At 41.5% G+C, this 23,714-nt stretch overlaps 1 protein-coding gene across 3 annotated transcripts in view; it reads left to right on the top strand.

Moving 5' to 3' along the window:
- Positions 1-23,714, top strand: part of TPGS2 (tubulin polyglutamylase complex subunit 2) — a 41,341-nt gene that overhangs the window by 3,449 nt on the left and 14,178 nt on the right. For all 3 annotated transcript variants that reach the window (XM_063077152.1, XM_063077150.1, XM_063077153.1), the window contains exons 2-3: positions 10,867-10,946; positions 18,370-18,457. In XM_063077152.1, the coding sequence (XP_062933222.1) occupies positions 10,867-10,946; positions 18,370-18,457 (168 nt within the window). The remainder of the gene's footprint in view (positions 1-10,866; positions 10,947-18,369; positions 18,458-23,714) is intronic.

Here is a 23,714-nt window from a genome sequence, read left to right as displayed (position 1 = left end):
ATAAAACTCTTAGAAGAAAACATAGGCTTTAGGTTAGTTTTTATGTCACCTTGGATTAGGCAGCAGATTCGTAGATATGACATGAAAAGCACCAGCAACAAAAGAAAAAGTAAATTGGACTTCATCAAAACTTAAAATGTTTGTGCGTTTAATGATACCATCAAGAAAGTGTCAGGACTATGCACAAAATAGAGAATATTTGCAAATCTTGTATATGAAAAGGGACTTATAGACAGAATCTATAAAGGACTCTTACAACTTAGCCAAAGAAGACAAATAATCCAATTTAAAAGTATCTGAGTAGATATTTCTACAAAGAAGTTGTACAAATGGCCAATAAGCACATTTAAAGGTGATAATCATCATTAGTCGTTAGGGAAATACAGATCACAATCACAATGAGATACCACTTCATACCCACTAGGATGACCATAATCAAAAAGATGGATATAAATGTTGGCAAGAACATGGAAAAATTGGAACCCTCATACACTGCTAGTGCGAATGTAAAATGGCACTGCAGCTTTTGAAAAGTTTTGCACTTCTTCAAAAGGCTAAACATAGAGTTACAGAAATACAGATCACAATCACAATGAGATACCACTTCATACCCACTAGGATGATCATAATCAAAAAGATGGATATAAATGTTGGCAAGAACATGGAAAAATTGGAACCCTCATACACTGCTAGTGCGAATGTAAAATGGCACTGCAGCTTTTGAAAAGTTTTGCACTTCTTCAAAAGGCTAAACATAGAGTTACCATATGACCAAAGCAATTCTACTTCTAGATACCCAAGAGAAATGAAACATATTTACATGCAAACACCCACTTGTACACAAATGTTCTTAGCAGCATTATTCATAATAGTCAAAAGTGGAAACAACCCAAATATCCATCAACTCATGAATGGATATACAAGACTACTTCAAAAAGTTCATGAAAAAATAGAATTAAAAGATAATACGAATCTTCCCATGAACTTTGTGTTTTTTTGGCAGCTGGTTCGTATGTTCAGGGATCATACCCTGAACCTTGCTGTTGTCAGCAGCATGCTCTAACCAACTGAGCTAACTGGCCAGCCCTTTCCATGAACTTTTTGAAGTACCCTTGTACAAAATATATATCTATACAATAGAAAATTATTTAGCCTTTAATGAATGAAGTACTAATATATACTAGAACATGGATGAACCCTGAAAACAAAGTGAAAGAAGCCAGTTGCAAAGGCCACAAGTTGTATATTTATATGAAATGTTCAGAATAGGCAAATCTAAGAGTAGACTGAAAGCAAATTGGTGGTTGCCAGAGGCTGGTGGAGGAGGAGAGTGGGGAGAGATTGCTAATAGGTATGGGGTTTCTTTGGGGGGTAAAGATGCACAACTCTGTGAATATACTAAAAACCACTGAATTGTGCACTTTAAAAAGGTGAACTGGCTGTCCAGTTAGCTCCGTTAGTTAGAATGTAGCCTTATAACACCAAGGTCACAGGTTCGGATCCCTGTACTGGCCAGCCACCAAAAAAAAAAAAAGATTTGGGGCCAGCCTGTGGCTCACTTGGGAGAGTGTGGTGCTGATAGCACCAAGGCCACAGGTTTGGATCCCTATATAGGGATGGCCAGTTAGCTCATTTTGGAGAGCGTGGTGCTGACAACACCAAGTCAGGGGTTGAGATCCCCTTACTGGTCATCCTTTTTTAAAAAAAAAAATAGGTGAACTTTATGTATCTGAATTTTATCTCAATAAAGCTATTTTTTAAAAAGGAATTCTAAAAACACCTCTGCAAGAATTCCTGCTCTAGTCCCCAGGGCTATAAAGCTGATGAGAAATCACATCTTTGATTGTTAGGTTAAATCTGAAAAGGGAGATTATTCAGATGAGCCTAATCTCATCACATGAGCCCTTTAAAACAGGCCAAGAAGAAAGGGAAAGTCAAAGAGATTTGAAGCATGAAAAGGATTTGTTGTGTTGTTGCTGATTTGAAGATGGATGGAACCAAGGGACAAGGAATACAAGAGGCTGCTGGAAGCTGAGAATGGCTCAGCTGACAAGCAAGGAAATGGAGACTACAATCCTACAACCACAAGGAATTTAATTCTATCAATAATAGGAATGACCTTGCAAGGTGACATGAAGCTGCAAATGAACACAACAGCTGACACCTCAGCAGTCAGTGCTACCTGGTGTAAGGAGAGCACAATGATTTCAGCCTGAGCAGAGAACCCAGTCATGCTGTGTCAGACTTCTGAGCTACAGAACTGTGACCTAATAAAAGGGTATTGTTTAAAGCTGCTAATTTGTGGTAATTTATTATTCAGCAATAAAACATTAATACATTTTCCAAGATATTTTAAAGAAAAGAGCAAATGATATCTCAAAAAGAAATACAAGTGTAATATAATACACATAATCATAAAATATTATGATAGAGTTGAGACTAAACATGTCTGTCATAACAATAAAAATGAGTGGACTTACGACACAATAGAAAAAGATTTACATCTGGCTTGCAAAACCCAGCTGTTGGCTGTTTCCAAAAACATATCTAAAGCAAACTAATTCAGAAATGTTAAATGTAAAAAAATGGATGCCCGTTTCTGGGGTCCCACAACCACTCGCACATTCAGTGATTCACTAGAAGGACTTACAGGACACAGAAACAGTAGTCCAGCTATAATTTATTACATTGATTAGCAAGAGTAAAAGACATATGAGGTGGAGTCTAGAGGAATCAATGCACAGGCTTCTGAAATTTTCTCTCCTGTGAGTGGTCACATAGAATATACTCCTATCTTAAGCAGTGAAATGCAGCAGTACATGTGTGGTGTTTCTGCCAAGGGAAGCCTGCTTAAAACTCAAATTCCAGTGGGTTATTGGGGGCTGGTCATGTGGACAAAACAACTAGCCACAGCTGTCAAAATTTCAGACTCCTGGAAGGATAGGAGGGGTTTATAGTGCCACAGGTGGGCAAAACAGCCTTATCAACGTAGAAAATATCCATAGGCCAAATTTCCAACCCCACAAGCTGGCCCTTGTAATGATATTAACTTCAGGTTGGCTATGTTAACTCTTTTCTGTGCAGACAATCCCCCCCACCCGACCTCCCCAGTCCTTTACTGCACCTTCAGGCCCTGGCTTCAGGTATTCCCTTACCTAATTCTTTGGTTTGTGTAATAGACCATTAGCTTTCTCCAATATTCTCTTTGAATATTCTTATCTAACCACGGAGATATGTTACCTTTAATTCTCTGGCTTTAAAGACTTTTAATGCCATGTCTTGCAGCCCAAAACCTGTCATACTTTTGTTGGGCTCTATGGTCATGTAAATGACCACTTCCTCTGACCTGTGCACATTCACCTGTCTTGGAAAGGCACCTTCTCTGAGCCCACAAACACAAACTACCTATATGTCTTAGTTATTAGTTGCAGGCCATGGAATACATTCTAGCTGGTTTTGGGCTAGAAATATGCCTTAGATAATTAAGGGGATCAATTAAGGGGCATTAGCCTACAAAATCGTTGGGAGAGCTGAAGGAAGCAGACTCTAGATTGAGAACATTTAGTGCAAAAAAGGGATGCTAAGTAGGAAGTACCTGCAGCTAATGTAATAAGGAAGCTGCAGAATCAGGAAATTGTCATTACTGTTGCTATTACCACTGCAGCACTCAACCCCATGAGATCAAAACACCTCTGAAACTATGCTTGTGAGAAGATCCAGTCTCCCCATTTAACCTCTGTCTTACCTGTTCATTACTTTCTTCCAGTTTTATGAGTAGGTTTCAATGCAGGAATCTCTCACCTGAGGGAGCCTAGCTACAATGGAATCTGGGAAATGTAGTCTTCAGCTGTCCAGTCTCTAAAATACTGGAAAGCACACTAGGAGGGAGTAGGAGTGTTAATTGACCGAGATCAGCTGTGCATAGTTTCTGACATTTTTTATAACTCATTCAGTATTCATCGACCTCCGTCATGTGGCCCTTAGGGTTAGTATCACCCAGTTTTCTTTTGTTTTTAAATTATAAATAATAGAAATTTATTTCTCAACCAGTTTAACACATAATTATATATTATCTTGATGTGAAAACATCAAGTGAAAACTTTTGTTTCATATTTGTCTTGTTTATCTAACTAGACAATAAGTTTCTTGAGAGTGTCTCCTACTTAAATTGTAATCTCTGGCAGTAATTTCCCCAAGATAAGGTCCTTGCAAGTCCTCATTAAGTACCTCAGAGATTGTTGACTCAGAGACTGTTTTCCACTAGGGAGTATGTTCCAGTACTGTGTAACAAACCACCCCAAACCAAAGTGGCTTGAAACAACAATTTATTCTCCCAGTTTTGTGGATTGAGTGGGCTCAGCAGTGATAGTGCTCATTTTTGGCCTCTCAAGTGGTTACAGTTTGATAGCAGCTGGGACTGTAATTATCTAATGGCTTCCACTCTCACATATTTGGCCCCCTCAGTACTCCTCAGCATGGCCTCTCTCTCCAAAAGAGTAGTTCGGATTTAGTATGTAATGGCTCAGGACTCAGAATGGGAAAGGGAAACTACCAGTCCTCTTAAAGTTTAAGTCCAAAATTAGCACAATATCTCTTCACCATATTTCATTGGTAAAGCTGTCACAGGCCAACTCCAAATTCAAGGAGGTAGAGAAATAGACTTTACTTGTCAATGGAGAAATGGTATGGACATGCAAGGAAGGAAAGAATTGATAGTGCCCAACTTTGGAGTAAGCTGTTGTTGAGCTGGGTCACAGACCCTTCAAACCCATCTGTTCAGACTGGGTCACAGACCCCTCACATGCAGGTCACAAGCTAGGAAAAATACTGGGGCCATTGGCAAGATTGGCATGCTTTATTCAGTCACAAGCTCAACCCCCCAGTGGATCAGAGCCGTTGTCTTTTATACTACAGTCATATAACCAAGGAACACATGGGTGTGAATCAGATAACAACGAACACCTGGGTGCACATGCGCAGTTAAACCACTCATATACTATAATGTATTTACAACAGACATGCTGAGTTATGCTCAGCTGGATATGAGGTGAGGGAGTCTGACCAGTCTCTCTCCATTTTCCTCACAGCTACCACAGAGTTTTAATCTGTGTCCTATCACAGTTACCTAGAGTGGACTGTGCTGAGCTAAAGACCTGAGTTTCATATCTCATGCTGCATACAGGTTATTCCAGGCAGGCTGCTCACAAATGCTTGATGTTAGTTACAAAGTTAGGACAATGGGGATGGCTGTACCTACTCAGATATTACTTCTTATGTGGCATTTTGATAGACCAAGGGCAGCGTGTTATTGCTGTTGCTTTCTAAATATCCTCAAAATGCTTTTGCTTATCCCATCAAAATGATAAGCTACTAGACAACATGGTCAAAAAATCATTAGGTTTGGTATTCATAGTTTTGGGAAGAGATTTAGTTCTATGAAATTATTTAATATCTCTGAATCTCAGATTCCTTATCTTTAAAATGAGGGTAATACTATAGAAGATTGTTGAAAGATTAAATTGGATAGTTTATGCCAGTTCCCTGTTTTAGCGCATTATACAAATATAATTTATTGCATGCCCTTCTCTTCCTTATTCTCAACACCTCCTCCCTAACAATGCTAAAGTATTGGATAGAGGAGTCTCTATAATGGGTTCTTCCTAAATAATTTATTATCTGAAAGTTATTAAAGTCAGCATGTTGATCAGTGGGCCTATCAGGAGAGTATCCCAAGCTTGAGTATATCAGCCCAACTGCGGTAACATCACAGCAGTTCTGTCTGAGCCTACAGCCCTTCCATGCAAACCTGTTATAAACAGTGAATAATTGTGTGTGTCCTCTTGCAACCATAGACACCAGAGAGCCCTGTGGGTATAGTCAGATGACCTCACTATGCAGCCATCCAGGTTGTTGGCAAAGAATTACGTATTCTTCTGTCCTAGTGCAGGTGGAATGGTAGGTTGCTAAGAGTAAAGTTAGACTCTGTATTTGCATATTACTAAAGGGCTATGCCAACAAGCATGCAACAATTTTGCATATAAACTCTTCTCAACTAGATCCATACCTGGAGTCAGAGAACTGGCTTTTTGGCTTACCCTCTCAGCTTCAATGTCCTTGTCTAAAATGTGAACAATAACATTTATTGGCTGTTGTGGAATAGTCCCAAATGAGATTACCCCTGTGGGGATAGACCCACCCCAACTAATCAGGGGCATAGCAAAGATTCACCCCAGGACTAATGGCTTGAAGCTTGCAGTGTTTTCCACTCCCGCACCATGCTTCTGAATATGAAGGCAGGAAAAAAATTGTGTAACTATATGGTACTTTTCATTTTTCCAAAGCACTTTCATTTTTGCTTCCTCTGCTTATTATTCTGTCTTAGTGAAGGTGAGGGGAAGTAATGACCCATCTAAGGTCACCCATCCGATGACTGCATAAAGCAAGACTGGAACAGGTGGAATCCAGAATGCCTAGGCCTCATAGTAAATAACCAAGACACAGTTCAAAATAGATATAATTAAGTACAAACATATGTGGTTCCACCCCTAGTGAGATGGAATGGGATATCAGGAAAAGCAGAGATCACTGTGAGGTAGAGTAATCTGAAATGGTTTCACAGAGGGGGTGGAATTTAAGTCTGGCCTCAAAGTATGGGTAGGAGTTGGATAGATGAAGAGAAACATGGACACATTTGGGGTATGTATATTGGAAAAGGGATACAGCATAATAGAATATGAGTACAGATTTGGTTTTTAGGGGGACTGAGGGATAGAGGCAATGAGGAAACTGACACTACAGGAATAGAGGATTTGGAATACGAGATAAAAGAAAATAGAATCAAACAGGTATAATAAAGCTCTTATCTTCCAGACCAAAGGAAGATCTGAATAAGATTGGATAGTAAACAAGTCTAGGAATGGGCAAGGTCCTCTGGCCATGTGCTCAGGATGGATCAGAGCAGAGAGAGAGGGTTTGTGGCTGTGATTTCATCAAGGCTTACAGTGACCATGGCATAAAACATTGGTGACAGTGGGAATAATCCACGCATTATCAGAAAGAGAAAAAGTGGACAGGCTGTGTATTAGATTGCTAGGGCTGCTATAAAAATTACCACACACTGAGTGGCTTAGAACAACAGAAATTTATTCTCTTACAGTCCTAGAAGCCAAAAGTCTGAAATCAAGGTGTCAACCAGGGCCATGCTCATTCTGAAACCTGTAGGGGTAATATCCTGCCTTACCTGTTCCCTTTGTTTTCCTGTGATCTTTAGGGTTCCCTGTCTTATAGATGCATCACTTCAATCTTCCATATTCACATGGCTGTATTCCCTCTCTATGCATCTCTTCAGATTGTGTCCTTTTTATAAGGACACCAGTTGTATGACTTCATCTAAACTAATCATATCTGCAAGAACCCTGTTTCCAGATAAGGTCTATTCTGATGTACTGGAGGTTAGGACTTCAACATATCTTTTGTGTGTGTGTGCTGGGGGGTGGGGGGGCATGGGGGGGTGGACAGAAGTCAAGCCATAAAAGCTTTTATGACAGATTTTATGTCTTAGATTAAGGACTTCAAAATCTTGAATCTGGGTAACCACAGAAAAGTGGAAAATATGGGAGAATATTGAAATCTATTATATTCCCAGGTGGCTTCTCTTTTACCTCAGAGTTAATGGTAGAACAAGCTCCACAGAGGCAGGGATTCCAGATTATTTGGAGACCCTTTCCTGCCTCTAGGATTTAGAGATATGACTTAATTTGTTCCCAATATATTTCTGGATGGAATCCATTTTTCACAATGTTAGCCTGGTTTCTAAATCCTGGACCTCATAGAGTAGAAGATTATTTTCAGGATGAGTTTTATTTAGAAGAAAAGTTAGCAAGCAAGTTTTATGTCTTATAAAAGTTAATGAAAGTATATAGATTTAGCTTACTGAGAAGTTCAGTGTGAAATCACTGGGAGTCTAGAATCTGCATTCTTCATTCAAGAAAATAAACGACTGAGCAGTGACTGAGTGTAGAGCATGTTCTGTGGGTGTCCTTTCTACCACGCAGAGTATATCATCCTAGGTTATGGGACCAAGTGCCTTTGAGGGACCAACTAGTTCTCCACTTTCATCACAAGGGTAATAAGTGCTCATCAGAGGTATCAAATATTCTTAGAGCAGTTATCAACAGTGAGCCAACCTCTAATGTAGAAATGTGTGAGAGTGGGGGCCATGTGGGGACACAGCAAGAAGGTGGCCAGGAAGAGAGGCCTCACCAGAAATTTACCTTGACAGCAGCTTGATATTGAACTTCCAGCATCCCGAACTGTGAGTAAATAAATTTCTGTTGTGAAAGCCACCTAGGATGGGGAACTATGTGAAGGCAGCCCGAGCTGACTAACACCTGCTGAGCCTGCTTTCCTGGGAGGTGTAATTAATGATAGTACTCGCTCTAGCCCCCATCTCACGGGTGTTCTGAGAGAAGCCATGTAAAAAGCTGAGCCTGAAGATGGCGGAATAGACGGTCTGCAGCGTCACTCTCTCCCACAAATCAACCAAATTTACAACTATAAAAATGTAACATCAGCCAAGTTGGGGCCACTGGAGCTCAGGGGAAAAGGAGGAGAGACTTACGGAGTTCATGAAAGTGGGAGAAACTATAATGAGAGAAATAAAAAGCTGCTCTGAGCATTTCGGGCCGCGGCTGCTTTAAGGCTCAAGCTGATAAGCACGTGGAGCAGGAACCAGCAGAAGCTTCAGCTCTGCCCTTCAGATGGAGGTACTTGGAGGCAGCAAGAGAGAAGAGGGCCTTGGAGGCCCCCAGGACAGCAAGACCGCTAATAGGGTTCAGGTGGACCCACGCAGGAGCGAGGAGCCAGAACAACTGAAAAAAGAGAGCCACTCAGAGGCCAGTGAGTCATCACAAGGGACCAGCGCAGGGCCCATCCCATGGGAAATGTTTGCAGCACGGGTGGTGGGGGAGACGTGCCCACCAGGGGAACACTGGGACACAGCAAGGACAGCTGATCAGCCCCCCAATCAGCACAGGACCACTCAGAGGAGACTGGTCAGGAATGCAGAATTGCATGGGGTGTAGTTTGGTGAAAAAACTCAGGCCCAGATCAGAGATTCTACACAACACAGATCCACCAGGTGTCTGGAGAGCCGGAAGTACCTATAAGGTCAACCATTAAACCCTGAGCTGCACAAAAAGCCTTCCCTAGGGAAACAGCAGCAAAGTAGCAATTTAAACAACCACACCTCTCAAATACTGGTTCCCACAGGAAGTTCCCCCGTGTTAGAAGCAAAGGACAAAAAATTAGTTCCAGCCCAGGCACACCACCAGCACCTTGGGGCCTGCCTGGGAACTGGAGGCTTGGATCTGGGGACCGGTCCCCACTCCCACTTCCAGGCAAACAGCACCAGTGCCTCAGGGCCAGCCTGGGGACCTGAAGCATGGAGAAGGGGACTAGATCCCCCCCCTCCCACAACCAGGCATACCACACCAGCACCTTGGGGCCTGCCCAGGGACCCGAGGCAAGGAGAAGGGGACTGGACCTCTCTCCCACAAATAGGCACACTGAGCCAGTGCCTTGGGGCCCACCCAGGGACCCAGGGTACGGAGTTGGGGACCGGACCACCCTCCCACAAGCAGGCACAACAAGCCAGCACCTCAGAGCCCACCCAGGGACCCGGGGCATGGAGAAGGGGACCAGACCTCCCTCCCACAACCAGGCACAACATGCCAGCACCTCAGAGCCCACCCAGGGACCCAGGGCTGGAGAAGGGGACCGGGCCTCTCTCCCACAACCAGGCACACCAAGCCAGCACCTTGGGTCCCACCCAGTGACCCAAGGCATAGAGCTAGGAACCAGACCCTCCTCCCACAACAGGGCACACCATGCCAGTGCCTCGGGGCCCACTCAGGGACCTGAGGCAAGGAGAAGGGGACTGGACCTCTCTCCCACAACCAGGGACACCATGCCAGCACCTCGGGGCCCACCCAGCCCAGAGGCATGCAGAAGGGGACTGGACCCTCCTCCCACACCAGGCACAAAACGCCAGCACCTAGGGGCCCATCTGGGTACCCGAGGCATGGAGAAGGGGACTGGACCCTCCTCCCACAACCAGGCACACTGTGCCAATACCTCGGGGCCCGCCCAGGGACCTGGGACATGGAGAAGGAGACTGGACCCCTCTCCCACAACCAGGCACATGGCACCAGCACCTTGGGACCTGCCCAGGAACCAGAGGCATGGAGAAGGGGACAAACGCACCCCACAACCAGGCATACCACCAGTGCCAAGGAGCATGCCAAAAACAGCACCTCCACGTGAGTGGACCACCACAGCCACAATAACCATGTTGCTGCAAAAACAGCTAGATGCCACAGCCACCACGCAGATGGTCCGCCAACCACTGGAGTGCATTCACACAAGAAGAGTCACCAGTCTTCTTTCTCTACAGAGAAAAGAAGAGCATGTCTCTTTCCACAAAACCCATTTCAGAGTGACAGAAGTAGCATCTGCTCTATGATAATACTGGGGAACCTGATCACATCTCTCAGCATTGGACAGATCATCTAGGCAACAAATTAACAGAGTAACCATTATTCTTTCAGAAAGAGAGAAGAAATCTAGGGTAGAGGGGGAGGAAATGGGGGAATGGAAGAGATTGGACAAGGGGCATAAAGAATAATTACGATTTATAACAATATGTATGCTAGTTATATTGATTTAATCAACATATCTCAATGTTCAACACCAAAAATATGTATAATCGATTTTGATTCAATAAATAAAATAAATTAAAAAAAAAAAAAAGAAATGTATGAAAGTGGGCCGATAGCAACTCTACGGACTCTCTTTTTCCTCCTCCAGAATCTTCCCCAGGCGTGACAAAGGTGACCATCACAGAAAAAGTACCTGCTGAACGTCATATGGTTTCTTCATGGGAACAAGTAAGTGTTGTCATGCAGAATTCTCACCTCCTAACAAAGGGAGGTCAACTTAAATGCCCCTGAGAAGGAAAAGTTAGGGGAGGAAACCTATTCTGATCTCAGGCCACAGCTGCCTTCAAAGTAGAGTTCACTCTTTCCTCTGTTCCTGTGTAAGCCTCTTAACACTCCCTTCTGTTCCATGCCATTTCCCCAACATGGAGTGTCTCTTTGAGCCCTGCTATCCTATGGAGGAAGTGGATATTGGAAGTTGTATACAACAAAGCTAAGAACCCAGCATGGACAGGAACAGATTTGTATTAATAAGCATTGTGTTGGGCAGAACATGGTTAAGTGTTGCAGGTAACTACTAACCAGATCAGTAGCTGGTGCTTCCCAACCCTCCTCTGAACTTTTAATCAGTAAAAGTTTTTAAGCTCAAAATGGGCAAGGCATTGTGCTTAGTGTTGAGCCTCAGGCGACATCAATAGTAATTCTTTAAAAGGCACTGTTCTTACCTCTTGATCTTACTATCTAAGACATACTGTAGATTGTTACAAATACAATTACAAACTGGACTAAGTACTGTGAAAGAGAAAGGGAATATTGTCAAGAGGCCTGACCTATTCTGAAGGTTTTCCCAAAGAAGCTGTGAGAAGTTGTTAGCCAGGCAAATGAGATCTGGGAATTTGGGGTTTTCAACCTGTGTGAAAGCTTTGAGATGCAAAGGATCATATTGTTCCAAGAGCATAAAGGAGCATAGAAAGCAAGGGAGAGAGGTTATCAAGGACCAGGACATGCAGGGCTTTGTAGATCCTCGGAAGTTTGTTTTTATCTTGGGAGGAAAGAGGAGCCGTTGAAATGTTTTAAGTAGGGAACTGGGAAGGTCAGATTTCTGCTTTGGAAAGATCACTGTGGCTGTGGAGTAGCAAGTGGACTTGGTTGGGGAGGAGGCAGCAAGAAATTACCCACTATTTAATAAGTGCCTACTAAAACATATCACATAAGTTATTTCATATTAAATGAATAATAACTCTGCAAGGTGGGCATTGGTATCTCCATTTTATAGATGAAGAAACTGAGGCTTAAACAAGTTAAAGAATTTGTTCTGGGTCACATAGCTATCAAGTGGCAGAGGCTGAATTTTAACTCAGATTTACCTGCCTCTAAGCACATGCCCTTTCTGCTCTGCTAGGCTGCCCTTCTAATGAAGGACAACACAGTGGGAGTCTTGCCCTTGGCAGGCAAGCAGCCCATGGGTATGTGTTCGGTTCTGCCAGCATGACTTCCCTCCCTGGGCTGAGCCAGCAGCAGCTTTTCTGGCAGCTCAGTAATGGGGAGTTGAGATTTTTCTCCAGAATGGGAAGTAGTCCATGGACTCCTTGAAATGTACGTCACATGTATTAAGTAGGTACATTTTTCTAGGGAAAGATTTCTTTAGTTTCTCCATAACCTCAGAAAGCTTAAGAACAGGTTTTTGTATAATTTTTTCAGTCAAAATGGGGCAATACTCTGCTATTTTGTTACCTATTTTTTAACTTGAGCAGTGGAGGGTAGAACTTTTGAGCTGCTCTGAAACTTCTCCATTCCATTTTCTCACTCAAAGGGTAACTGAAGAGCATGTTTCCACAGGAGCAGACTTGGTAGGGCCATCCTGACTGGTGCCTGTACCAGTGGAGCAGGAGGATCCCAGGGGAGCTGATAAGTCCCACTTCTCTGGAGGACTGACCTGAGAGACCTGTCTTCTTGGAGATACCCCAACCCAGGGAATACTCTCCATGTGGTATGCCTGGTGTCCACAGCTGCATAAATATTTGGGCAAATTCAGCCCTCTGGGAAGCTCACTGAGATACGTATATGTTCTAGTAAGGCCATCGAGGCATGATGTCAGGAAGACAGCCTGGAATAGAAGTCTTATGCCAGTTGTGGACCCTTGGCTAAATAATGTAACTTTTCTGGGTCTTACGTTCATCATCTGTAAAATAAGTGGTTTGAAATCAGTGTTATTGAAGGACTCATCCAGCTGTAATCTAATATTTTGTGATTCTGTGGTGCAAATCCAGAAGATAGATTGAAAACTAAAACCTAAATGACCACATACCTGCTTCAGTCCCCTAATGTTAGAGGAAAAAGTGAAAAACCTCTTCCCATTTTAATACATTTTGCCTTTTTTCTTTAAAAAGCAGTTTCAGTCTGCCTGGTTTTATGCAGTTGTATGATTCATGTTTACTGTGCCTACTACCTGCCTTTTGTAATGATAGTACATAGTAAGACCTAATGTCTGCACTGAGCTTTTCATCTTTCAGGTACCATGAAAGCATCTGGCTCTTAATTCTCACAGCATCCTGGTGCCAGGAGAGTTCTGTTATTAGTAACCATTGCAGTGACATTTCATAGTTGCGGAGTGCTTTACAATTCTTGATTGCTTAGAGTCTCCAATCCCCAAATAAAAATTTCAGTTTACTGATGGTGAAACGATGGTCCACAGAGAAACCAAATGATTTGACAGAATGTCCCCTTTCTTTTCAGCCTCACTTTTTCTAGTCTCCAGAGAGTCAGTTCTGAACTTTCTTGCAGATCTGTTCCTTACACACCCCTGCTATGAATTTATTGTAAGCATTCCCAGTGGCAGAAATCAGCCTGTGGCTCCATGTCACTAGGAACCCCCTCACCTCATGCCCTTACTCTTCCTGGTAGCTTCTCTGTGTTCTCACTGGTTAGTCCCTCTCTCTAGTTCTTCACTTCCTCTCGATGCTGGCAACTTCCCATAGGGTCTTTCCCATCTCTTTAAAAGTTAAAAAAACAAAACCTTGAACCCATGTCTCCCTCAAATTACTGGGCCATTTGTTCCTTTGCATGCTAAACATGTAGAAAAATTGTCTAAATCAAGGATCGGGATATATATTCCTTAAAGAACCAGACAGTAAATAGTTTAGGCTTTGTGGGCTCTATAATCTCTGTCACAACTACTCATTTCTGCCATTGTAGTGCAGAAAGCAGCCATCAACATTACCGAAGTGCATGGGCATTGACTGTGTGTGAATAAAGCTTTTTTACAAAAACAGGTGACAGGGTGGAGATGTCCAGTGGGCCATAGTTTACTAACCCCTGGTCTAAATCACTGGCCCTTCCTTTACTTCCCATTTATTCTTCATCCTCCTACAGCCTGTCCTTCTCTCCCACCTTTCCTTGGATGCCACTCTGTCAAAATCACCAGGGACCTCCTCATTGCTAAAGCCTTACATCATCTCACTTGACATATCTCCTGCATTTCTCACTGTTAACCACACCCTTCTCTACTAGCTCTCTCCTCCCTTGGATTCTAAAATATCACCCTCTTCTGATTCTTCTGCCTCTCTGACTCTTCCTTCCTAGTTCTCTTTGCCCCTTATAGCTCCACAACACTTAACCTGTTACACATTTGTCTCTGCATAAATTAGGAATGTTTGCCTCAAGGAAATATTAAACTAACAAATAGGAGTTAAACAAATAGGAATTGATATTTCTCATGTTACCAGTCCTGAGGTAGATGGTAGCAATTGGTTCATCAGCCTTGACAGTGTTAAGCCATTATCTTTGTAACTCTTTTGTCCTTTTCTTTTATGGTGGTGAAATGACTACTACAGTCCCACCTATCACCTGCAAGTTCAAGGCAGGAAGAAGAGGTAAGGGATGTTGCCAGCCATGTCTCTAACACTTTAACAGGAAAATTAATGTTTTCCTAGTAACTTCCTCTTTGGACTTGTGTTTACATTTTAATGACCGGCACTAGTTGCAGAGGAGGTCCTGAAAACAAGGCTTTAACAGGGCACGTTGCCATCTCAATCAAAATGAAGGTTCTGTCAAGGAGTAAGAAGAGGAAGGTGGATTTGAATAAGCAACACATGTGTCTTGACACAGTCTCCTGCACCTTGTCTCATTCCTGTTTCTGTTTCTAGTGCCCAGCACAGTATTTATTCCATAACAAACACTTAGTAAGTGTTGGATGAGCGAATGACTTAGATAAAACACAAAGGTCAGGAAAAGTATAGAACATTCCCAAGATTGCCTGGCTTCTTTTCCACAAGCAATCCTTAATTTCAGTCCTGAGGGAGACTTTCACACCCACCATCTCTGAAGCAAGGAGACTGTAGGTGCAAAGGCTTCCCCCACTAATCTTCCACTTGTAAAATCTTGAGGATTAGTTAAGCCTGAGGGCATTGCTGTTCTGAAGGTTGTCTTGGCTGACATCTTTCAGATATAGAGCTTTATGAAGACATGTGGTGCCCCCAGACAGGCCAGTATTTATGTATTTTTTTCATCATGTATTTTGAAAGGGAGACTGATGATTGTGTGGAGAAAGGATTTTGAGAACAATATGATACCTTTCCTCTCAGTCTTAAGCAATTCAGCTCTAGCCCCAAACTCTCATACCTACTCAAAAAAAAAAAAAGGTTCTGGTTAACAAGGCCTTCCACCTCGCCTTAGGAGGGGAGTTTGAGAATATAATTGAGAATTCCCCTGGGAATCCCATACCATCCTTTCATAGCTCATGCAGGTTTTCCTTCCATTACATGGAATGTCCTCCCCAGCTCAACAGAGATTCCGTAGATGTGGTTGTGCTCATTGCCTCACGTTTCCAGTAAGGTTTTAGTGCTCCTCCTTGATGGGCTTCCTGGGCAACCCTTCATCTGAGTGTACTTGCCAACATACTGATGGAAAGCCTGCAGAGCATGGACAAGCACCTACAAAACCTCATTTCCATCCTCGGGCCCCTTTGCTAACCAGATCCTTCATCTGCTGCTCAGCTTTTCTCTGGTGAAGTGGCCTCTAAAAGGGGAGGAAACAATGAGATACAGGATTGTCCAGGAGTAGGGAAGGTGAGCAGGAAGCACTGGACAGCCCTTGGACCTTCCCTTGAGGCTCAGGTTGTGCTCATGAAGGTTTTCTGGGAATCTAGTTGATAGTTCCCAATACATAAGAGTGGCTTAGGTCCTTCTACTGATGAAGCAGTAACAAAGCTTGTGGTGGACTCTCTCTAGAATAACTTAAAGATACCTATAATAGATAGACTTCTTGGAGGAGAAAAAAATATTAGAAAATTGGGAGTTATGTGACAGAATTATCATTGGGCTAGATAGAGACTATAATACCATGCTGATGCAATCAACTGTTATTTCAGACACTGGTCAGCAGTGTTATTCTCCCTTGACTTTCTTCCCAAATCCTCTCTCCAATCCTGATAGCCCCCTCTTTCATTCACTTTCTTCCAGTCTTCTTTCCCCCTTTCCATCCTCCCCTAATCCCGCCCCCAAATAAAGACTGATCTTAAATGTGGTACAGGGACAGGCCCTCAGAAGTGGACAGATCGTTCCTGGGGAAGACTAAACTTTTTCCATATTTTCCAGAAGAGATATTAAAATGACAGTAACTCTGTCGCTGGCCAGGACAGAGGAGCCACCTAAAAGTGGTACCCTAAAAGCCCTACTCAAAAGACCTAAACATAGTGGGAAGGGACTGAAGCACTGCAGGCCTGGGGCTACCTAGGGCAGAAAGTTCTGCAGCAAAGAAGCAGTAGAGCTAGGGGCCACCAGTCATTTATATTAGAATGGCAGTGTAGGTTTAATGTTTTTCATGAATTTGGTTTATTTGACAATTTTTATGTTCATATTAGTATTTGATTTCACTGATTTTTTTCTATTTTTATGAATTTTGAATAACTTTTTAGATACTGGTACAAAATAAGAGCAAAACTTTTTTCTTGGGTGAAATAAATATTATAAACAAATGTTATAATCACTACTACTGGAATTTTCCAGCCTAACTTAAAGATGAACCATGCCAGTCTACCACCCATTCTCAGCTGTTAGACAGTAGTTTCCTTGTCTCTACCACTAGATGGCACTACTGATCAAAATCTCTGAGTGGATGCTGGCCTTTTGGGGTGACAGAAGGAGCAATAACCTTGTCAGAACACTGACAGTTGTCAGCTTCCTGTGCAGGGATCCCAGGCGTGGAAGAAAGGCATTCTTCATGCACACTTTTTCTCTCTAAAAGCACAGAAGATGTAGCTATACAGGAGGCACTGGGAGTAAGCCCTTAACTCCAAATAACTTATTAAGTAGGAAAATAAAAAATTAGTCCAAAGTGTCCAAGAGTCCCTTAAATTTCACATCTGTGAGATTGGGAACTAGATGATGAAGAGAGAAAAAACAAAGACTGATCAGAACCTATATTTTTGTTCTTAAAGGAAATTAAAAACTTGTTTTATTAAAATGACAGCCATTGTTCATTTAATAATCTAAAAACACTGCTTAAAATCCCCTGCAAGCTTGAAGCTTTCTTCTTACCTATAGTTCTTGAAGATGCTATGGCCTCAACTTGTAATAATTTCCAAATCTTCTTTTTGTCAAGCTCATAACATCCAGTGTTTTGTAGATTCAGTTTTAGAGTTTTATCTTGAATGTAGATTCACAGAGTTTACAATTCAGACATACTCAAGGTCCCTCAGCTAGTCACAGAGGTGGGAAGTAAACTCAGATTGTTCTGCTACATTACAATTCCCCACACATTGGGTACCTAGAATTGACTGACAGTGTGACATAAAGCAAATTCAACATAAGCAGTGGTCAGTATCAAATCTCAGATGGGTCCAATAAGCCAAAAGTTTGGAGAGAGAGTTACTAATATGTTGCCCCTTTGCCTTTATAACCATATCAAGAAGTTACTCTAGAGGGCCCAGGAAAGGAGTTGGAGTACTCATCCTTCTGTACACACCAGGGATTTGAGTTGGCTAGAGAAGACTGGTCAGGTGTGTGCACACATATGAGTTATCTAGAGTGTAGTGTTTACTCCTAGTACCTCCTGAGAGGATACTAAACTGTTTTTTTCTTCTCTCCACCACCAATTGGGATGATTTGTCATCCACATGAAATATTTGTGTATATGCTGTTGCACTTTTTACTTTCTAAGAACTGTCAGACCTATTAGAATAGGTTCATTGCATTAAATGCTCTGGAAATATGTACTCTTCATTTTTGAGATGTTCTTATTTGCCCAATAATTTGTTTCAAAAAATAATATATGAACATGGATCTGAAATTTATGGCTGTGACTGCTTTGATCTAACATTGTCAGACTTTACCTAGGACAACTTCTCGCACCATTTTCCCGTCTCCTCATCTTGTTCCTGTTGAGCTCCTTCTCCAGCAAGCTCTCCACTGAGGCATTATCATGGCAGAGCAGACACCTAGTCTGCTTTATCTCATGAGGCAAAAAGAAAAGATCAAACTGGTGACTCTGCTTGCAGATTTCAGTGCCTGTCTAATATGAATTTTTTGGTAATTATTAGAGTCTTCCTATTTTGGGGATCTGAAACATGGTAACTAGTGTCCCCATTGTTTTTCAGTATAGCCCTGGACCCTCTTTTCCAGTCCTGACCTAACACTCGGCTGCTTTGTGATTCTAGAAAAATAACTGTGTGATGCCTGAGGATATGAGGAACTTCTACCTGATGACCAATGGCTTCCACATGACTTGGAGTGTGAAGTTGGATGGTGAGTTGGCTCTCCTTTGCTACAGGGGAACACTTACCTGGCTGAGAGGTTGGATGGGACAACCTGAGGGCCTTTACAACTTTGAGTCTTTGAATCTGGATGGTTTTCATGAGTGTTCCTTGAGTGCCATGTCTAGAAGCTGTGATTGTCTCCCAAAGCAAACAGATACCATATTGCTTCCCCCACAACCACCCCATGTCAGAGTCTACCAGTACTGAACTGAAAGCTCCCTTTAGAGGCTTCCTGTTGGAATGGGGTGGAGGAAAACATTAATCACTATGCAAAATCCCAAGCCACCTAAAGCCCCACCTCAGGACTCCACCTCAGAGCAAACCCCTCAGAGTAAGCTGAAATGACAGCCTCCAGTGTTCATGGGAGGGGCTTGTCTTCTCTTTCAGGCTCCTTCCTTTACTCCCACCATTGTGAAGACCTCAGGACTCTAACCCTCAAACCAGAGCCTTGCCTTCTCCCCTTCACATCACCTCAGTCTAAATCATCAACTACTTCAGTTCACAATCTGTACTCACTAGTCTTAAATGCGTCTAAGACAAAACATTTGCATTGCACATGTGGAAACTCACAACTTTGTACATGTCAGAGAGTTGTACATGTCAGAGATTGCAGGTACTATGTAGACATGAAAGGCAGTGCTGCACACTTGGGCGACAACTCGTGTAAGATTTCCAAAGCTGGGAAACCCTGATCTAGCCACTGGAGTCCAGCCCATTTCTGGCAGATTTCTCAGTCCCCCCATAGGCCTTTCTGTCTTTGACTCCAACCACATCTCCAGATCTACTGTGGCCTTGGGAAGCACCCTATACCTCCTCACTGCTATCCTGAGAATGCAGTGACTTCTGTTGCACAGCATATCTACTGACTTCTACCTTTCATCACCTCTGCCTTCCCATCTCCCTCAGCTGATGAGAGGTACTTTTTGTAGCTTACTAATGAACATTTAACATTAGCTTTTAGCTTAGAATCATTTTCTTCAGTGGCCTAAAAACTGTCCTTGTCACCAGCATCAGAACCTCCCTTATAGCACAGCCATGGCCTTCAGAGTCTGGGGCAACAGAGAGGGGGCAGGGACAAGACTGATTGGCAGACTCTCCCTTTCCCATATCATAGGGACAGGCTAGCCCCTTCACAAGCCTGCCTCAGAGAAGAAATGTTTCATGAATATTTTATGAAGGAGTCCCTGTTCATTATCAATACCTTCTCTAACTTAATTTTCCCAATCCCAGTCTTTTTAATCCCCATCACCATACCAGTTCTTTACCAAATAGCGTAAGTCGGTGATAGAAAAGGCAGAAGAAGCAACTTCTGATGTTTGTCTCTTTACGGGTCTTTTATTCTTGGACATCCTGTGGTCTATACACTAGCTATTTTATTGCCTTCAACCATTCCAGTTTTTTCAGTAGTCAGATTTCTAAATCTTTCTGTACATCTCATGTCCAGAATCCTACATCACAAGGATTTTGCATAATAGATAAAGAAAACATGCAGTCTTCCTTTTCCTTATTTATACACTAATCACATAAGACTACAACCAAGCAAGAAGGCTGCCAACTTCTCTCCATTGAGTAATGGAAAATGGCAAATGGGGGGGGGAGATATTTTCTGTCATGAAAGCTATGACAAGAAGATGAAAAGGGGTCCATATATAATCAAAGCTTTTATTCCTTTGGAAAGTATAACTCTTCATGCAGAGTACTGGCTAACCAAGGGAAACAGAAAGAAAGCATTTTTTAAGTCTTTAACACTTCAAACATGGCTCCTAAGCCCTGATTTCCCAGATCTTTTTGAGTACCCCCTTTTAAAATTTCTTCAACTTCACCCTAATACTTGCAGTGGGAACTCTTCATCACTTGTGGCCCCCAGTTCCAATTTTTTGCATGAAAGTTGGTGTTTGAGGGCGAGTAGTGAATGATCATCTTCTTTGTACTTTCCGTCAGAGTCTCAGCCATAGAACCAAACAACTGGGTTTAGTTTTTCTTTTTTTTTAATTTTAAATTACCAATATACAATGTAGTTGATTTTCATGGCTCTTTACCAATTCCTCCTTTTCCCCCTCACCCCATCAACATCATATCTGTTCACTTAACAAGTTCAAGGAATTGTAGTGATCATTGTGTCTTCTTCTCCGTGGCCCCCCACCCTGTTTATTTGTTTGTATATTTATTTATTTATTTTTATTATCTCCCACAAGTAAGTGAGAAAAGGCAGAATTTCTCTTTTTGTGCCTGGCTTATTTCTCTTAATATAGTTTTCTCTAAGTCATCCATGTTGCTGAGAATCGTATCTCATTTTTTTTTAATAGCAGAGTAGTATTCCATTGTGTAGATATACCACATTTTCCTTATCCACTCATCTGATGATGGGCATTTAGGTTGGTTCCAACTCTTGGCTATTGTAAATAGCACTGCAGTAAACATGGCAGCACAGGTATCCCTTCGACATGATGATTTCCATTCCTCTGGGTATATATCCAGCAGTGGAATAGCTGGGTCATATGGTAGATCTATCTGTAATTATTTGAGGAACCTTCATACAATTTTCCATAAAGGCTGCACCATTTTGCAGTCCCACCATCAGTGTAGGAGGGTTCCTTTTTGTCCGCATCCTCGCTAGCATTTATCATTCTCAGTCTTTTGGATATTAGCCATCCTAACTGGAGTGAGATAGTATCTCAAAGTGGTTTTGATTTGCATTTCCTGAATGCTGAGTGATGATGAGCATTTTTCATGTATCTGTTGGCCATTCCTATATCTTCCTTTGAGAAATGCCTATTCAACTCCTTTGCCCATTTTTTAATTGGGTTATTTTGTTTTTTGCCATAAAGATATTTGGATTCCTTGTATATTCTGGATATTAATCCTTTCTCAGATGTATATTTTGCAAATATTTTCTCCCACACTGTTGGTTGTCTTTTCACTCTGTTAATTCTTTCTTTTGCTGTGCAGAAGCTTTTTAGTTTGATATAATCTCATTTGTTTATTTTTCCTTTCATTGCCTGTGCTTTTGGGGTCGTATTCATGAAGTCTGTACCCAATCCTATTTAATGGAGTGTTTCCCCTATGTTTTCTTTAAGGAGTTTTATTGTTTCAGGATGTGTATTTAATTCTTTAATCCATTTTGAGTTGAGTTTGGGATATGGTGAGAGGTACAGTTCTAGTTTCATTCTACTACATATGAATATCCAGTTTTCCCAACACCATTTGCTGAAGAGACAGTCTCTTCCCAAGTGTGTAGACTTGGTGCCTTTGTCAAAGATCAGATGGCGGTAGGTGTATGGGTTGATTTTTGTATTCCCTCTTCTATTCCATTGATCTGTGTGTCTGTTTTTATGCCAGTACCATGCTGTTTTGGTTGTTATAGCTTTGTAGTATAGTTTAAAGTCAGGTAGTGTTATGCCTCTGGCTTTTTTTTTTTCCCTCAGGATTGCTTTGGCTATTCATGGTCTTTTGCTATTCCATATAAATGTCAGGATAGTTTTTTCCATTTCTGAGAAAAATGTCATTGGAATTTTGATGAAGATTGCATTGAATCTGTAGATCACTTTGGTTAGTATGGACATTTTCACAATGTTAATTCTTCCAGTCCAAGAGCATGGGATATCTTTCCATCTTCTGTGTCCTCTTTAATTTCTCTCAACAGTGGTTTGTAGTTCTCATCATAGAGATTTTTCACATCCTTGGTTAACTTTATTCCTAGGTTTGGGTTTTTTTTGTTTTGTTTTGTTTGGTGACTATTGTAAATGGGCTAGCTTTCTTGATTTCTTTTTCTGCTAGTTCATTGTTGGAGTATAGAAATGCTACTGATTTTTGTGTGTTGATTTTGTATCCTACAACTTTGCTGAAATCATTTATCAACTCTATGAGGGTTTTTTGTAGTCTTTAGGCTTTTCTATATATAAGATCATACATCTGCAAATAGGGACAGTTTGACTTCATCTTTTGCAATCTGGATGCCCTTTATTTCCTTCTCTTCCCTGATTGCTCTGGCTAGTACTTTCAACACTATGTTGACTAGGAGTGGTGAGAGTAGGCATCCATGTCTTGTTCCTGTTCTTAGGGGAAAAGCTTTCAACTTACCCCATTCGGGATGGTTTTGGCAATGGGTTTGTCATATATGGCTTTAATTGTATTGAGATACTTTCCTTCTATACCCAATTTATAGAGAGTCTTTATCATGAACAAATGTTGGACTTGTCAAATGCTTTTTCAATGTCTATAGAGATCATCATATGGTTTTTGTCTTTGATTTTATCAATGTGGTGTATCACATTTATTTTTTTGCATATGTTGAACCAACCTTACATCCCTGGGATGTATCCCACTTGATCATGGTGTATAATTTTGTGTATATGTTGCTGTATTCTATTAGCTAGTATTTTATTGAGGATTTTTGCATCTATGTCCATCAAAGATACTGGCCTGTAGTTTTCTTTTTTTGTTGTATCTTTGTCTTGTTTTGGTATCAGGGTGATGTTTGCCTCATAGAATAAGTTTGGGAGAGTGGCCTATGTTTCAATTTTTTGGAATAGTTTGTAGAGAATTGGTATTAATTCTTTAAAGCTTTGGTAGAATTCTGCAGTGAAGCCTTATGGTCCTGGGCTTTTCTTTGTTGGGAGAGTGCTAATAACAGCTTCAATCTCCTTGATTGTTATTAGTCTGTTCAGATTTGCTATGTCTTCTTGGCTCTGTCTTGATAGTTTGTGTGTGTCCAGAAATTTATCCATTTCCTCCACATTTTCAAATTTGTTGGTGTATAGTTGTTTATAATAGTCTTTGATGATTCCCTGTATTTCTGAGGTATCAGTTATAATATCACCTTTTTCATTTCTAATTTTTGTTATTTGTGTCTTCTCTCCTTTTTTAGTTAGCCTTGCTAATGATTTGTCAATTTTATTTATCTTTTCAAAAAGCCAACTTTTTGTTTCATTGATCTTTTGTGTCATTTTTGGGATATCTATTTCATTTAGTTCTGCTCTGATCTTAATTATTTCTTTCTGTCTACTTACTTTGGGTTTGGATTGTTCTTGTTTTCTAGTTCTTTAAGGTGAAGTATTAGGTTGTTTACTTGCCATCTTTCCATTCTTCTGAAGTAAGCATTTAATGTGATAAATCCCGCCCCCCCTTCATTCTGATTTTGCAGTATCCCACAGGTTTTGGCATGATGTATCATTATTTTCATATTTTCAATAAATTTTTTTGATTTCCTGTTTAATTTCTTCTTGGACCCATATGTCATTAAGTAG

Source organism: Cynocephalus volans, chromosome 13 (assembly GCF_027409185.1).
Source record: "Cynocephalus volans isolate mCynVol1 chromosome 13, mCynVol1.pri, whole genome shotgun sequence".
NCBI classification, from domain to species: Eukaryota; Metazoa; Chordata; class Mammalia; order Dermoptera; family Cynocephalidae; genus Cynocephalus; species Cynocephalus volans.
Note: the sequence above shows the minus strand (reverse complement) of the source record. Positions and strands in the feature narration are given on the sequence as shown.